General features: G+C 39.1%; 1 protein-coding gene across 1 annotated transcript in view; it reads left to right on the top strand.

The window, feature by feature from the left end:
* Positions 1 to 14,068, top strand: part of AKAP11 (A-kinase anchoring protein 11) — a 53,997-nt gene that overhangs the window by 28,016 nt on the left and 11,913 nt on the right. Inside the window, exons 6-8 of the mRNA XM_049778740.1 lie at positions 3,063 to 3,327; positions 3,957 to 8,457; positions 12,005 to 12,160. Coding sequence (XP_049634697.1) covers positions 3,063 to 3,327; positions 3,957 to 8,457; positions 12,005 to 12,160 — 4,922 coding nt within the window. The remainder of the gene's footprint in view (positions 1 to 3,062; positions 3,328 to 3,956; positions 8,458 to 12,004; positions 12,161 to 14,068) is intronic.

Raw genomic sequence — 14,068 nt, 5'->3', positions numbered from 1 at the left:
CAGACCCTTGGTAGTGTCTTTCCTGGTAGAGGACTGCTTCCTCTTCTTCTCAGTGTAAACGGAAGTCTCTTTTTAGGAGGTCGATGGCAGACCCTTGGTAGTGTCTTTCCTGGTAGAGGACTGCTTCCTCTTCTTCTCAGTGTAAACGGAAGTCTCTTTTTAGGAGGTCTATGTCAGACCCTTGGTAGTGTCTTTCCTGGTAGAGGACTGCTTCCAGCTGTTGCTATAAAAGACCTTGGATGTTTCGTAGATAGCTTGCCTGGTTCTGGCGGGAATGGAGGATGCCCATTCTTCTGAGGCCTGTGCCAGGGCATTATATCAATGTTCAGGGTGTAAGGTACATTGTACTGAGATTTATTAGATAAGAACTTATCTGTAGGTATAGTGTTTTCCTATTTTAATGTGTCTATGCAAAGAAGGATCAATGCCATGAAGCGTTATTGGTGCATCTGGAGGCAATAGGAACAAGACCAGCAATTTCCATGACATAGTTCAATCATAGGCATTAAACTGAGGGACAGTTCCACCAACAATCCTTATTGAACAGCTTACAAAGAAAAGAAAAGATGAAAAGTGGATAGAAACACCATGGTAGAAGAATATAGAGAGAGTTACAGCCGTTAAAGAAAATATACATAAAATATTCAAAAGATATATGTGTGCAATTTATGTCATTCTAAATAGTTCTGGGATTGTTAGATCCACTGTATGTCTTTGGTCTGAGATTAGAACTGTGTATTATTGAAGTTAAGAAGGGTAAATCGGGGGTACTGATGGTTGGGAGGAGAATACGTTCGCGCGGGGGCTAGTGCCCCCGCGCGGTTTGCATCATGTAGACTAGTATGAAATTGCCAGTGATAGCCTGAGTATAACTGAACAACTATCTGCCACCCAACAGATCAAACACCACCCCCCAAGCCAATCTCAGGAGCTCAAGCCCCAACCAAGGCCAATCTCCGCAACTGGCCTGAGAGTGGGGAAAACCCAGGGTGCCCCATCAGGTCCTCCCAGAAACCCACCTGGAGATCCGGAGGAAAGGGGGAGAGGGGGGTCGGGTGACCCAGGTCCGGGCCCCCCTACCCTAGGCCTTGGTACCTTAGGCCCCCGGCACATACGGAGGTCTGCCAGGAGCCAGCCCATGCTGGCTGAAAATCCTGCCCCAGGAAGGGAGGAAAGCCCTCCCAGGCCCCAAGGACCAGAGCTCAAGACCCACCCTAGGCCAATCTCCGCAGCTGGCCTGGGAGTGGGGAAAACCCAGGGTGCCCCATCAGGTCCTCCCAGAAACCCACCTGGAGATCCGGAGGAAAGGGGGAGAGGGGGGTCGGGTGACCCAGGTCCGGGCCCCCCTACCCTAGGCCGGGCCAAGTGGCCCCTGGCACATACGGAGGTCTGCCAGGAGCCAGCCCATGCTGGCTGAAAATCCTGCCCCAGGAAGGGAGGAAAGCCCTCCCAGGCCCCAAGGACCAGAGCTCAAGACCCACCCTAGGCCAATCTCCGCAGCTGGCCTGGGAGTGGGGAAAACCCAGGGTGCCCCATCAGGTCCTCCCAGAAACCCACCTGGAGATCCGGAGGAAAGGGGGAGAGTGGGGTCGGGTGACCCAGGTCCGGACCCCCCTACCCTAGGCCGGGCCAAGTGGCCCCTGGCACATACGGAGGTCTGCCAGGAGCCAGCCCATGTTGGCTGGCACATCTTTTAAGTTTGGTTATTGCAGGTTAAATCTCATGCCTCAGTATTGTTGATTCTAATTTACATATACATAACTGTACACATGCTACACCTCTGTTGAGCCACTGAAATATAAAAATATAATTCAAAAAATCTTTGAAATTACTGGAGGATGGAATAATTGTTTCACAGCTTTAACTTAGAATTTGTTTTACCATGTGAAGTAAATGGTAAGCAAATATACATTCATTTCTTTTTTATTATTTCAAGTTTTCTTAAACTGATACCTTTTTATCAGCTCTAGGAATTTACTTTCTTAACCATCAACCTCAAAACATTATTGTTATCTACAGATAAAAGTAGAACTGCTTGCCTCATTTTCTTAGTATTATATTCTTTTTTTATTTACATTGCTGTCCAAGAATAAAGAGATGATTTGCTATTACATATAGTACCTAGCTCTTTGAATAATAAGCCATTTGTCCATATATATTTTTCAAGACTATATAAAAGAAGTACAGTGTGTGTGTGTGTGTGTGTGTGTGTGTGTGTGTGTGTGTGTGTGTGGAGCTGTGCACTATGACATCCTGAGAGTACCCCTAAGGGCCTCTGGGTCTATCCAGTGATGCCTAGGGGGACAAAACAATGGGGAAAATTGAACTAGGGTTAGATTCATGATGAGCTCCATTATCACCCTTGTATTCTTTTTGTTTGTTTTTGGGCCACACCCAGTGATGCTCAGGGGTTACTCCTGTCTATGCGCTCAGAAATTGCTTCTAGCTTGGGGAACCATATGGGGTTCCGGGGGATTGAACAGTAGTTCATCCTAGGCTAGCACAGGCAAGACAGATGCCTTAAAACTTGCACCACTGCTCCAGCCCCATCACTCTTATATTCTTAAAGGTACAAATGTTAATTATACTGGGAAAGTTTATATTAAAAGAAGGGGTTAAAATTTTTCTGTGAATGGAAGATAAGGGTATTATGTTGGAGACTCTCGGAAAAGAGGACACATAAATAGTGTAGATCCTGGTTCCTGCCCTACCAACAGTTTACAGTGATAAGATAGAAGATTGATTATATGAATAAAAGCACAGGCTGCACAGTCATGCAGGAACATATAATTGCCAAGGTAACAGAGACTAAAGTTCAGTGACATTAAGGGAGATAGAGTAGGTGGAATTTGAATATATGGATATGAAAAAGATAAGGCGGAAAGAGAGATTGGAAAATGACAAATTTTCTATGTAAAGAAAGAATGACATAACATCAAGAAACCTCTCAAGATACATGCATTCTTTTTTCTGAGACTGTTTTATCTTCTATGTTTTCTTCTCAGAATGCTTTAATGTATGTTTTGAAATTAAGCTATTACTCATCTTTTCTCTTTCCAAAGAGTCATCATTCTGGAATGCTTTGTGTTATGAGAGTGTCACCTACATTCCCAAGACTCAGAATTGATTTTATCTTTAGTCTCCTAAGTAAATATGCTACGGGTATAAGGTACACTCTGGACTCACACTTGCATCAGAAGCACCAACTTGAGACCACTAATGAAGATGATGATGATACCAATCAATCCGTGTCCTCCATAGAGGATGACTTTGTCACTGCTTTTGAACAATTAGAAGAAGAAGAAACTTCCAAGCCATACAATGAGGGTTAGTACTTTGGCTTTTTTCTTGAAACAGGATTAGGTTAAAGATTGTTTTTAAAATTGTTTAGCAGGCTTGTTGTGTTGAATTTAATTTGAAATTTGGTTCAGTTTAGTAATTTAACCTTTTTTTCTGATTGCCCTAGTTATCTTGTGGTTGTGTTTTTTTAGTTGAGTTAACTTGTTTTTAGTTTTGCGTTTCTGTTATATTGCTAATACAATTCTAGTGCTATATTTCTCATTACCATAAGTGTGTGGAATATATATTGGTTCTAATTTAGCACAGTTGAATTGTTGGCAGGCTCACCATATTACTGTTTCAGACAAACACAATAGTATCTTCAAACTTTCTATAAATTAGTTATTTATTCCCAGATGGAGATAAAATTATTTTAGTAAAAGGTGTATTTCTTCTCTAGTATAACTGGGAATTTATATATAGTTTAGAAAGTACCTATGCCGTGTTTGTTAATACTATAAGTTTATTCCCATTAATTTAAATTAGTTTTGCTTTGTGTTACCAGTGATTAAACATAGACCTCACACCTGAAGGCATGAATTCTGCCATTCTACTTCTCATTTAAATAATTAATTTTTTCCCTTCAAAAATAATTGAATCATAATTCTTCTCTTTAGGAATAAATGTTGCTGCATTAAGGAGCCAATGTGATGCTGCTTCACAGACAACTTCTGGTCGCCATGTGGAAATGCAAGACGTAAAGATTCTGGTTAGTTCTGGACAGCATAAGTCATCTGCTAAAGTTTCAGCATCCCTAATGAATCCTTTGGGACAAAACCAACTGCCTTCTCAGAAAACTTCTGTCACAACATCAATTTCTGAACCTTGGATCCAAAGGAGTTTCTATAGGTCATCTACTGCTTCAGGTAACAGTGGTGATGTACAGAAAACATTTTTTTCTTCTTCCCCTGCTTATTCATCTGAATCAGAATGCTCCAGTCCAAGTCCTATAATTTTCTTGGATGAAGAGGGATATCAGAAAAGCTTAAAAGCAAAGCTTGATCTCCCTAAAATTCCTGTGATGAAAGATGACATAGAAGACTCAGACTCAGAAGTTAGTGAATTTTTTGATAGCTTTGACCAGTTTGATGAACTAGAACAAACTTTAGAGACTTCTTGTCCATGTTCAAAGGAGAGTAACATGGGGAAGCCATCTCACAAGAAGGGACACAAACATATGAAATCTTGTTCTGTAACCACTGTTATGAATCCTCAGAAATTCAAGTTTGATCATCCAGTTCTCCCAGCTAATGTTAAAAAGCCAACTCCTCGCAAACCAGAGTCCCCTTACAGTAGCTCGTGTGATGCTCCAGATTCCCCTCGTCCAGTGAAGGCATCAGGGGAAGAAAGTGGTTTGTTTAGCCCTATTCGATCCTCAGCTTTTAGTCCTCTGGGAAGCTGTACTCCTGAGTGTTTTTGCCAAACAGATACTGATGGAGATGGGATTCATGAAAATTGTGAAACTGATCACTATATATATGAAGATTATGCAGATATTCTTTCAAGTGAAGTACTGGATTCAGCTCTTCAGAGTCAGCGTATGAATATAATGGCAGATACTGAAAGTATTAAAAAGGCAGGAAAGAAGGCTGTAGATCTTAAGAGCGAAAGCCTTGATCCAAAGAGTAAATCTGAAAAGAAACCATTAATGATTAAAGATAGCATACAAAAATTTGCATCAGATCTTGTGGAAAAAAGTTTTGGCAGTGCATTCAAGGACTTACAGAAAGGAGTCTCATCATGTACCAATGCATTGTGCCACTTAGCTATCAAATTGACATCATCTGTTTTTCAGATGGCATTTAATGAACTGAAAAGGCAACGTGCATTTTCACTGAAAGAGCATGCCATTAGTGGTCTGGCTAATTTTTTGGTGAGTGAAGCTTTATCAAATGCTTTACAAGATTTACAATATGTAAAGAAGCAGATATTTACTAACACAGTTGCAAGGTTTGCTGCAGATCTTGCTGAAGAGCTTGTATTTGAAGGCATTATGGAAGTGTGCCAGTTTTCATACCCTCCAACCCCTGCACCTCCACAGTGTTGCTCATTTGACTATGAGGACAAAGTAGTGAAATCATATGCAAAAGATTTGTCAGAATCTGTAATACAGGAAGCATTCATTGAGCTCTCACAAGTTGATGTGGCCTTCACAACCAAGGCAGCAGTCAGTGTTTCTACAGATAGCATAAACTGTATGAGTGCAGAAAATGTACCATTGCCACAAACCGTCTCATTGCCCCCCACTTCTGGCAGTCAAACAGTTCCAGTGACAAAAGCAGCAGAGGATTGTAAAAAAGAATACACAGTTCAACAAGCTTTGTTTTGCACTTCTGGAATTGCTACTTCTATATCAGTGCCATTGGCAGGAAGTGCCCTTCTTCCGTATCATGTGTCATCTGATGGATATCAGACAGGGCCTACTTTGTCATCTGACGAAAATATCTTGAATGATAATTCTAAACAAGCATGTGTTACGATGAAAAGCAAAGAAGAGGAAGTAGCTTGTCTCAAAAATATTTGTTTATCTTCAGAACAGAATAATCCAAATGATCTTTTCCCAAGAAATGATGATACTGAAATGAAAAAATTTTCAAAATTGACAAGTGATCCTGTGATTATTGGCAACTTTTCTGCAGCAATGGTGGATACAGTGGTAAATGAATCTTTAGAGACAGTGATGGCATTCAAGGTTACAAAGCCAGTTGATGAGCATACAGATTGCTCAACTAAAATAGTAAAGGGAAGCACCTCTCCTTTTCTCTCAGACCACACAGACCTGCAATCGAGTGAAGCTAGCCATAAAGATGCATTTGCTGATCGATTATCTAAATCTGTTATTAGACATTCCATAGATAAAAGCACATCAGTAATTCTAAATGTAGATAAAAATTTGGTATATAAGGAAGGACTGTCTATTCCTGGAGAAGAGTCACAGTTGACCTTGGAAAAGTTCTCCAAAGTCCTAGATGCTCAAGATCACTTAACTTCCTCACCATTTTTAGTAGGGAAGGTTTGTGTCCCAGAACATAAAGATTCTGTAGCTCATGAATTTTCTTCAGAGACACTACCACTTTGCCCAACTATGGCAAGTCAGAAACCTGATTTGAAAGAACTTGCTAAAGACAAATCAGTGAAAAAGCATAGTTTGAACAATACAGCACTTGAGTCTATGTGTTTGGGTCAAGAAAACTCTTTCCCCCATTCACAAACTTTCTCATCCACAGTGCTTTCCTGTGTAGATGGTTTGCATATAGAAGATAAACAGAAGATCAGAGATGGAAATGTAATCCCTGATACTCCTCCATCAACCCCTCTACTACCATCTCAGGGAAGTTCTGAATGGGATATCAAGAAGTTGACCAAAAAACTTAAGGGGGAATTAGCTAATGAATTTGCTCCAGCTACACCACCATCTACACCTCACAACTCAGCTGTTGGTAGTTTGTCTGAAAATGGACACCATACTATTGAAAAAGAAGAGTTCATGCTGAAACTCATGAGATCTCTTTCAGAGGAAGTTGAAAGTAGTGAAGAAGAAGAAGAAGGAAGGCACCCAGAAGTGGATATAAAGTCAGAGCACTTAGGGGAAAAAGTGCATTTTGCAGAAGCACTAGCCACAAACATCATTTCTCTTGCAACCGAAATGGCAGCTTCCCATTTAAATAGTAAAATTACTCAAGAGCCAAATGATGAAAGTTCTTACTTAAGTGTACAAAATCAGAGAAGAGAATCTCCTGCTCTGTTAAGTCACTCAGATGAAAATTTACCAACAGTATGCAATTTTGCAAGTGATATGGCAGCAGAAGTCATTACAGAAGTGGAGAAAGTAGCAAATGTTAGAAGTTGCCTGCATTTCAGGCCAAAGAACAGCTGTTACAGTGACAGGGACCCAGATTCTAGATCAGAGGAGAAGCTGGATATTGAGACTAGAACACCTTCAAGGGAAGCAGAACCATTTTTTCTTTCATTACCACCTAGTTCTTGTATGTTAGGACTGACTTCTAAATATCCCAGCTGTGAAAGTGTAACAGATGAATATGCATGTCACGTTATCCAAATACTAAAACAGGAAGGTGGGAATAGTGAGTTGATAATGGATCAGTATGCCAATAGACTTGCCTATCGATCTGTTAAATCAGGATTGCAGGAAGTGGCCAAGACAACTAAAATGAAGAGCAACTCAAACATGTTGCCTCTACAAAGCTCACAGGTTAAAACCAACAGTGAACCTTTAATGTTCTTAAAAAAAGAATGCTATCAGGAAGCAGGTAAGAAAAGACAAAGGAAAAAAAATGGAGGTGATTTTCATAAAAGTAAAACTTGTGAACGGACTTGGGATATACACAGAAATGAGTGCACCGATCTGTACAGTTTTTCCACCTCTCTTGCTCACAGTATAACAAAAGATGTTAAAGAAACACTGTCAACTTCTGCAGCTGGCTTGCCAAAATCCTTAACTGATTCTTGCCTTTACGAAAAAGCTAGGTGTGATGAAGATATTGAGTCTCACATTGAGTCAGAATTTTCTCAATTTCCTCAGCCTTCCTCAAACACTCAGAGATTTTACCTAAGTATAGGTAGCTTAAATGGCTATAGTCATGGGAAGAACATTCAAGCAATAGAACAGTATGCTCAAAAAGTAGTGGATGACACCTTAGAACTGAGTTTAGGATCCACAGTTTTCCATAGGCCTGAGACCACAAAAGCAGCAGAGAGGTCCACTTATACAGAAAAGTTATCACCTCTTCTAAGTCAGAGTTGCAGGTATTGTGACCGGAAAGAACTTCATGATTGCACTGGGAATTCATCTCAGCACCTTTGCAGAAAAGATTCATTTGTTGGTAGTAAGTCAATTTATAATTCAAGACACAGCAATTTCTTTCAGAAATCTAGAATTTTTCATCTTGATGTCCCACAAATTCATGTTGATCTTGATAAGAAGATAGTGCTTGCTGAGAAGATAGTTGCTGAAGCTATTGAAAAAGCCGAGAGAGAGCTGAGTAATACCAGTTTGGCTGCTGACAGTGGAATTGGACAAGATGGCATCAGCTTTGCTGAAAGCCTTAGCACAGAAATAATGACATCTGCAATGGAAAGTAATGGACATTTTAGCAGGTAAGCCTCAAATTTATTTTAAAGCTTATGATAAAATTTGTAAAAGTTAAAACTATAACTATGGCTTAGGTTCTGTTTGAAAGATACTATAAGTTTTTAACCCTTAATTAACAAAAATATTTTTCTCCTTAAATCATCATTTTAATATTCTATATATTATTTTCATATACATTGTTGTATTATCCTTTAATAGTCCTTACAGCTCTCAGGATTACTCCTGGCAGGCTCTGGGACTATATGGAATGCTGGTGATCGAACCCAGAATGGCCACATGCCAGGCAAATGTCTACTTGCTGTGCTATCTCTCTAGCCCACAGACTTATGAAATTCTTGTGTGTTTGTTTTTGGGCCACACCTGGTGACGCTCAGGGGTTACTCCTGGCTATGTGCTCAGAAATTGTTCCTGGCTTGGGGGAACCTGCCGGGGATCAAACCCAAGTCTGTCCTGGGTCAGCTGCATGTAAGGCAAACGCCCTACCACTACGCTTTCACTCCAGCCCCAAGACTTGTGAAAATTTTATGAAATTCAGTTTTCATAAACAATTTTATTGGCAAAAAACTCAACTTACTCATTTATGTATTGTCTTTTATTTTTCAGGCTTTAATAGCAGAGTTGGGTAGCTCTGACAACAACCTTATGGCAGCAATGCTTAAAAATTGTGAATCATTGGTTTAGCCCCACATTTTTTTTTGTTTGATGCTGAGCATCAAACATGGGTGACTAGTATATATATATAATTGAATAATGGAAATAAGATTGGCCTTTCTATAGATAAAACAACTCTTTTAACATAGAAGTGGCCTCAGGATAAATAATTACTCCCCCAATCCCAGTTTCAGAGCTGTGAAAAGACAACACATTAATCCTATAGACCAGGGTATCTGAGTCATTCTTCAGGTGACTTCACATATGCCTTTGTTGTACATAATCTCAGTATATTCACTTTTCTTTCTTAGAACTGGGGAGAAGATTGTGCTCTGGATTTCTTCATAAAAACCAACTAATTCCAACTTTAAAATTTTTTAAGTGGAGAGGAGATACCCATAATGGTCAGGGTTCTGTTCTGGCTGAACCTGGGACCATAAATGGAATGAGTACATGAGCCTGTACTCTCTCTATCCCTAATTTCAACTTTTTATCCCAGCCAATAGCTGTTACTTTGGTTTTTCTTTTTCTTTTTTTCCTTCATAGTTGTGCTAGATCTTTTCAAGCGTCGACTGTTCAAAATTGACTGTTCAAAATTGTTCAAAAAATTTCATAATGAACTTTCTGTTTTTAAAGTTAGAATTAATTTGTTTTTAAGCTTAATGAGGGATTTATTTACATTGATTATGGAGGAATATTAGGTCTCAGGGATTGTTTTTGGTTCAGTCCTGGGGTTGTGTGGAATCCCTGCCTATAGTGCTCAGATAACTGTGGTACCAGTGATTGAACTTAGGGTGCCAGCATGCAGAGCAACTGCCCTACCACTTTGGTTTATTTTTCTGGCCCTAAACTATTTATTTTAAAAGGTATTTGAATTATTTACTTTCACCTTGTAAATGTTTATAAAAACAATTGCAAATATTTCACACAGTTTTAAATACACAAGGGTGGTACATGAGTATTAAAGAATTATATAATACATTTTTGGAAGAGTGCTGAAGTACATTCTCGCTGTTTCTGAGCCAAAATAATGTAGCAGTCATTAAAAATTTTCCTTTGCAGCCCAAAATCAATTAGATTGGTCATTTCAGCTCAAAATCAATTAGATCATAGTATATAGCAGGTTCAAAAACAGAGAAAGGAAGCCAGAAAGGAAACAATGTGTAGTACCCTTGCCTTGCATGAAACTGACCCAGATTTGATCTATGGCATCCCATATGGTTCTCTGAGCATTGCCAGGAGAGATTTTTGAGTGTAGAGCCAGGAGTGTTGCAAGTCAGCCCCTGAAGAGATTGACTGATGGAGGGATGGAGGATGAGGCCTTTCTCTTCCAGCTCGGAGCACGCATCTGCCACCCTGTCTAGCCGACGGTTCTGAGGTGAAACGGCGGGTAAACAGCTCGCAGACAGTCAGGCTTGAGGAAATATTAGCTTTATTCAGTGGACAAGACTGAAGCCCAAAGACTCAGCCTCAGTTCCAGCAAAAAAGCCTCGGCCTTCCACAGACCCTTGTTTTTATCCCCCAGAATCAGGTACCACCCCAATCAGTTTAGGGTGAGTAACATAGTAATCCCCTAAAATATTTACATACAAAACAAGGAGTAAGCTCTGAGCACCACCAGGTGTGGAAAACAGAAATAGAGAACAAATAGTGGTATATTTGGTTCAAAAGTATGGTGTACCTTTCCCAGAAATGCCAATATAGTTGTAGTTATTGTACCTTAAATAAAGAGTCCCAAAGAGAAGTGGACTGAAAATATGGAAGTAAAACATATAGGCAAAAGCCTTTATTCTCTTAAATCCACTGTTATAGTGGATTAAGATAGACATATTAAGATAGACATAGCCTGTCACACTTAAAGAGAAAATCCAAAGAAAGGGATCTGGAAAGGAACAGTGGTAGCCTGTGATACTTGGGGATGGTTTGCTGTTTGAGGAGGTAGTTGGACATTTAAGCTAAGAACCAATAGTGATGCTAGAATAAGTCAAACAGGGAGAAACCACAGGGAATAGGAGAATGCCAGGAAGAGCAGCTAAAGGTGAGGCAGTAATAGGAGAGAACCAGATGTTATATAGTACAAACACTTGAAGTCTTTGTTGTTTGTTTCTGTCCATACTCAGGGGTGCTCAGGATTACTCCTGTCTGTGTACTCAGAAATTACAGCTGGTAGGCTCGGGAACCATATGGGATACTGGGGATTGAACTCTGGTTAGCAATGTGTAAGGCAAGTGTCCTACCTGCTATACTATCACTCCAGCCTCACTTGGACTCTTACCTTTGGTGAGAGGCCAGTATAGAATTTGATCAAAGACTGTATAAAACACTAAAACATAATGAAAAGCTGTTCTCTTGAGAATAAAATGTTGAGGGACAATGAAAGTAATTGGTAAAAGGATTTTCTTGTGAAGATGGATAAAAATAATGTATCTGTTGGCAAAAAGAGAGAAGGGATATGATCTGTTTTTAATATATTGGTTATTGGCTTAATTGGCTGTCAACAAGAATTCTTTAATTTTGTGGTTGTTATTGCTAAATCCACAGAATTTTGTTTTAGTACAAATAAATATTTAATATACAAAATAAATAGCAAACTTAGGAATTTCAAATTCTTCATAGTGTTCCCAGTTGAAAACATGAATTACTTTCAGACATTATGGTAAAAGCAAAGATAAATCTATAACAGATCAATTTAAATTGGGGGTTTTGGTGTACACTTCACGTAGCTTTGAAATTGATAAGCTTTCCTGAATAGTGTCAACTAGAAAGGATTAATACATTGAATTGTTAGTTTGACTCTAGATATCACTTCTTTTTTTTTTCTGGTTATCTTTATTCTCTTATTTATAATTCAGAATTTGATATTTTTAGATTTAGTTTATTATTTTTCCCCTTGCTTTTCAGTCCAAAAGAAATAGAAGATATTCAATCAGCCGAGTCCTTTGGTAGCCAGCAGATGAATGTCAGTATTGGTGAAGACAGTACTGGTAGCTGGTCCAATTTAAGTTTTGAAGATGAACACCAGGATGAAAGCAGCAGTTTTCATCATTTAAGTGAAAGGTAACTGGCATTAGGCATATGATTGCATAGTTTACCAGTGGTCCTCAAACTATGGCCTGCGGCCACATATTGTATTTGTATCTGTTTTGTTTCTTCATTGCAAAATAAAATAGATGCAGTGTGCATAAGAATTCGTTCATAAGTTTTGTTTTTACTATAGTCAGACCCTCCAATGGTCTGAGGGACAGTGAACTGGCCCCCTGTTTAAAAAGTTTGAGGACCCCTGGAACTTTAGACCTTCAAGCTTCAGAAGTGTACGTTTTTGTTTCATATAATTTTAAAATCCTGAATATGAAAATATTATTTTCAAAATATTTCTTATTATTGATCATTTGTTTCTAATATATTTTCACATCTGTTAATAAATACTGTAATTAGCTGAGCTAGATTTCTTTGGGTATGCCAGAGTTGATGAGAAAATCATTGCATACATTTTATTTTTATTTTTATTTTGGTTTTTGGGCTACACCCAGTGATGCACAGGGGTTACTTCTGGCTATGCGCTCAGAAATTACTCCTGGTTTGGGGGACCATATGGGATGCCGGGGATCTAATCCAGGTCTGTCCTGGATCAGCCACTTGCAGGGCAGACACCCTACTGCTGTACCATTGCTCCAGCCACTGTATACATTTTATTTTTATACCCAAAGATTTACCTGGTTTTCTCATGAATTTTTTTAGGAAATCTATTTTTTTTATTATTTTCAAGAGTATTCATTTTCTTTAGAGAATAAAGAAAAAGACAGTTATTTGTAAAACACATCAAAACAGCTCTGTAGTTTTTATATTAAATACTAAAGTATTTTATAAGGAAAAGGGTTCCTTTTATAGTCTATAACAAATGATCTGGAACATTTATACTTGAATGATTGGAGATATACTCATTATGAAAATTGTGTTATGTACAACTGATGGCACTTAATTTGATATCCTCATTCATGGTGTTTCTGGAATATTTTATTAGTTACTAATATTATAAAATGATATGATGTATTTGAGGTATGGGTTATATGTGGCAGTACTTGTTGCATGTTCCCAGCTCTTTGTTCAGGGGTCACTCACTTCCTTTGGTGCTTGAGGTGACATCTGGTGCCAGATTAGAGAATGGCCATAATAGGGCTAATAAGCACCTAACCCTTAACTATCCCTCTGACCCTGTTTTTTAGTGCTTAACTCTATATAGGCTTCTTATCTAACCTACAAGATTTCATAAAGTCTTTTGATCATATTGACTGAGAATTGGAATTAATAAGTTCCAGTTAGGTTTGTCTATATAGAGTATAGGGCTCTTAGCCCTATACTTCCAGTTTCAGGTATTTTTAGGAAAGGACCCTGTGAGGCTTTGGGTGAATAACGCACTGAAATTAATTTAGAGCAGCTAATCGAATGATGAGAAGTTCCCAGGAGGATAGAATGAGGAAACAGGAAGGAAGGAAGGAAGAAGGAAGGAAGGAAGGAAGGAAGGAAGGAGGGAAGGAGGGAAGAAGGAAGGAAGGAAAGAGGAAGGAGGGAGGGAGGGAGGGAAAAAGGGAGGAAGGAAGGGAGGAAGGATAGTAGCTTTTCTCCCAGTTAGAGCATATCTTAGAGCTTTGTGTTGGAATTTGCTAGTATGTGTTAACTATCTTAGTGTTTATTTTGGGGTCCCATCTGACTATACTGAGGGGTTACTCCTAGCTCTTCACTAAGGAATTAATCCTGGTATGGTTCTTTGCTGACCATATGGGTTGTCAGGCATCAACCCCAGTTGGTTGTGTTCAAGCCAAGTGCCCTACCTGCTGAACTATTGCTCCACCCCTGTGTTAAATATCTTTATGAAGTATTTTTATTTCTTTACCTGCTGTCTGAGTCAGAATTTCTCAGCTATTTTATGGCCATTGTTTCTTCTCTTCTTATTTCTTCTCTTTGCCC

The sequence above is a fragment of the Suncus etruscus genome, chromosome 8 (genome assembly GCF_024139225.1).
Source record: "Suncus etruscus isolate mSunEtr1 chromosome 8, mSunEtr1.pri.cur, whole genome shotgun sequence".
NCBI classification, from domain to species: domain Eukaryota; kingdom Metazoa; phylum Chordata; class Mammalia; order Eulipotyphla; family Soricidae; genus Suncus; species Suncus etruscus.
This window is presented reverse-complemented; position numbering and strand designations above follow the sequence as displayed.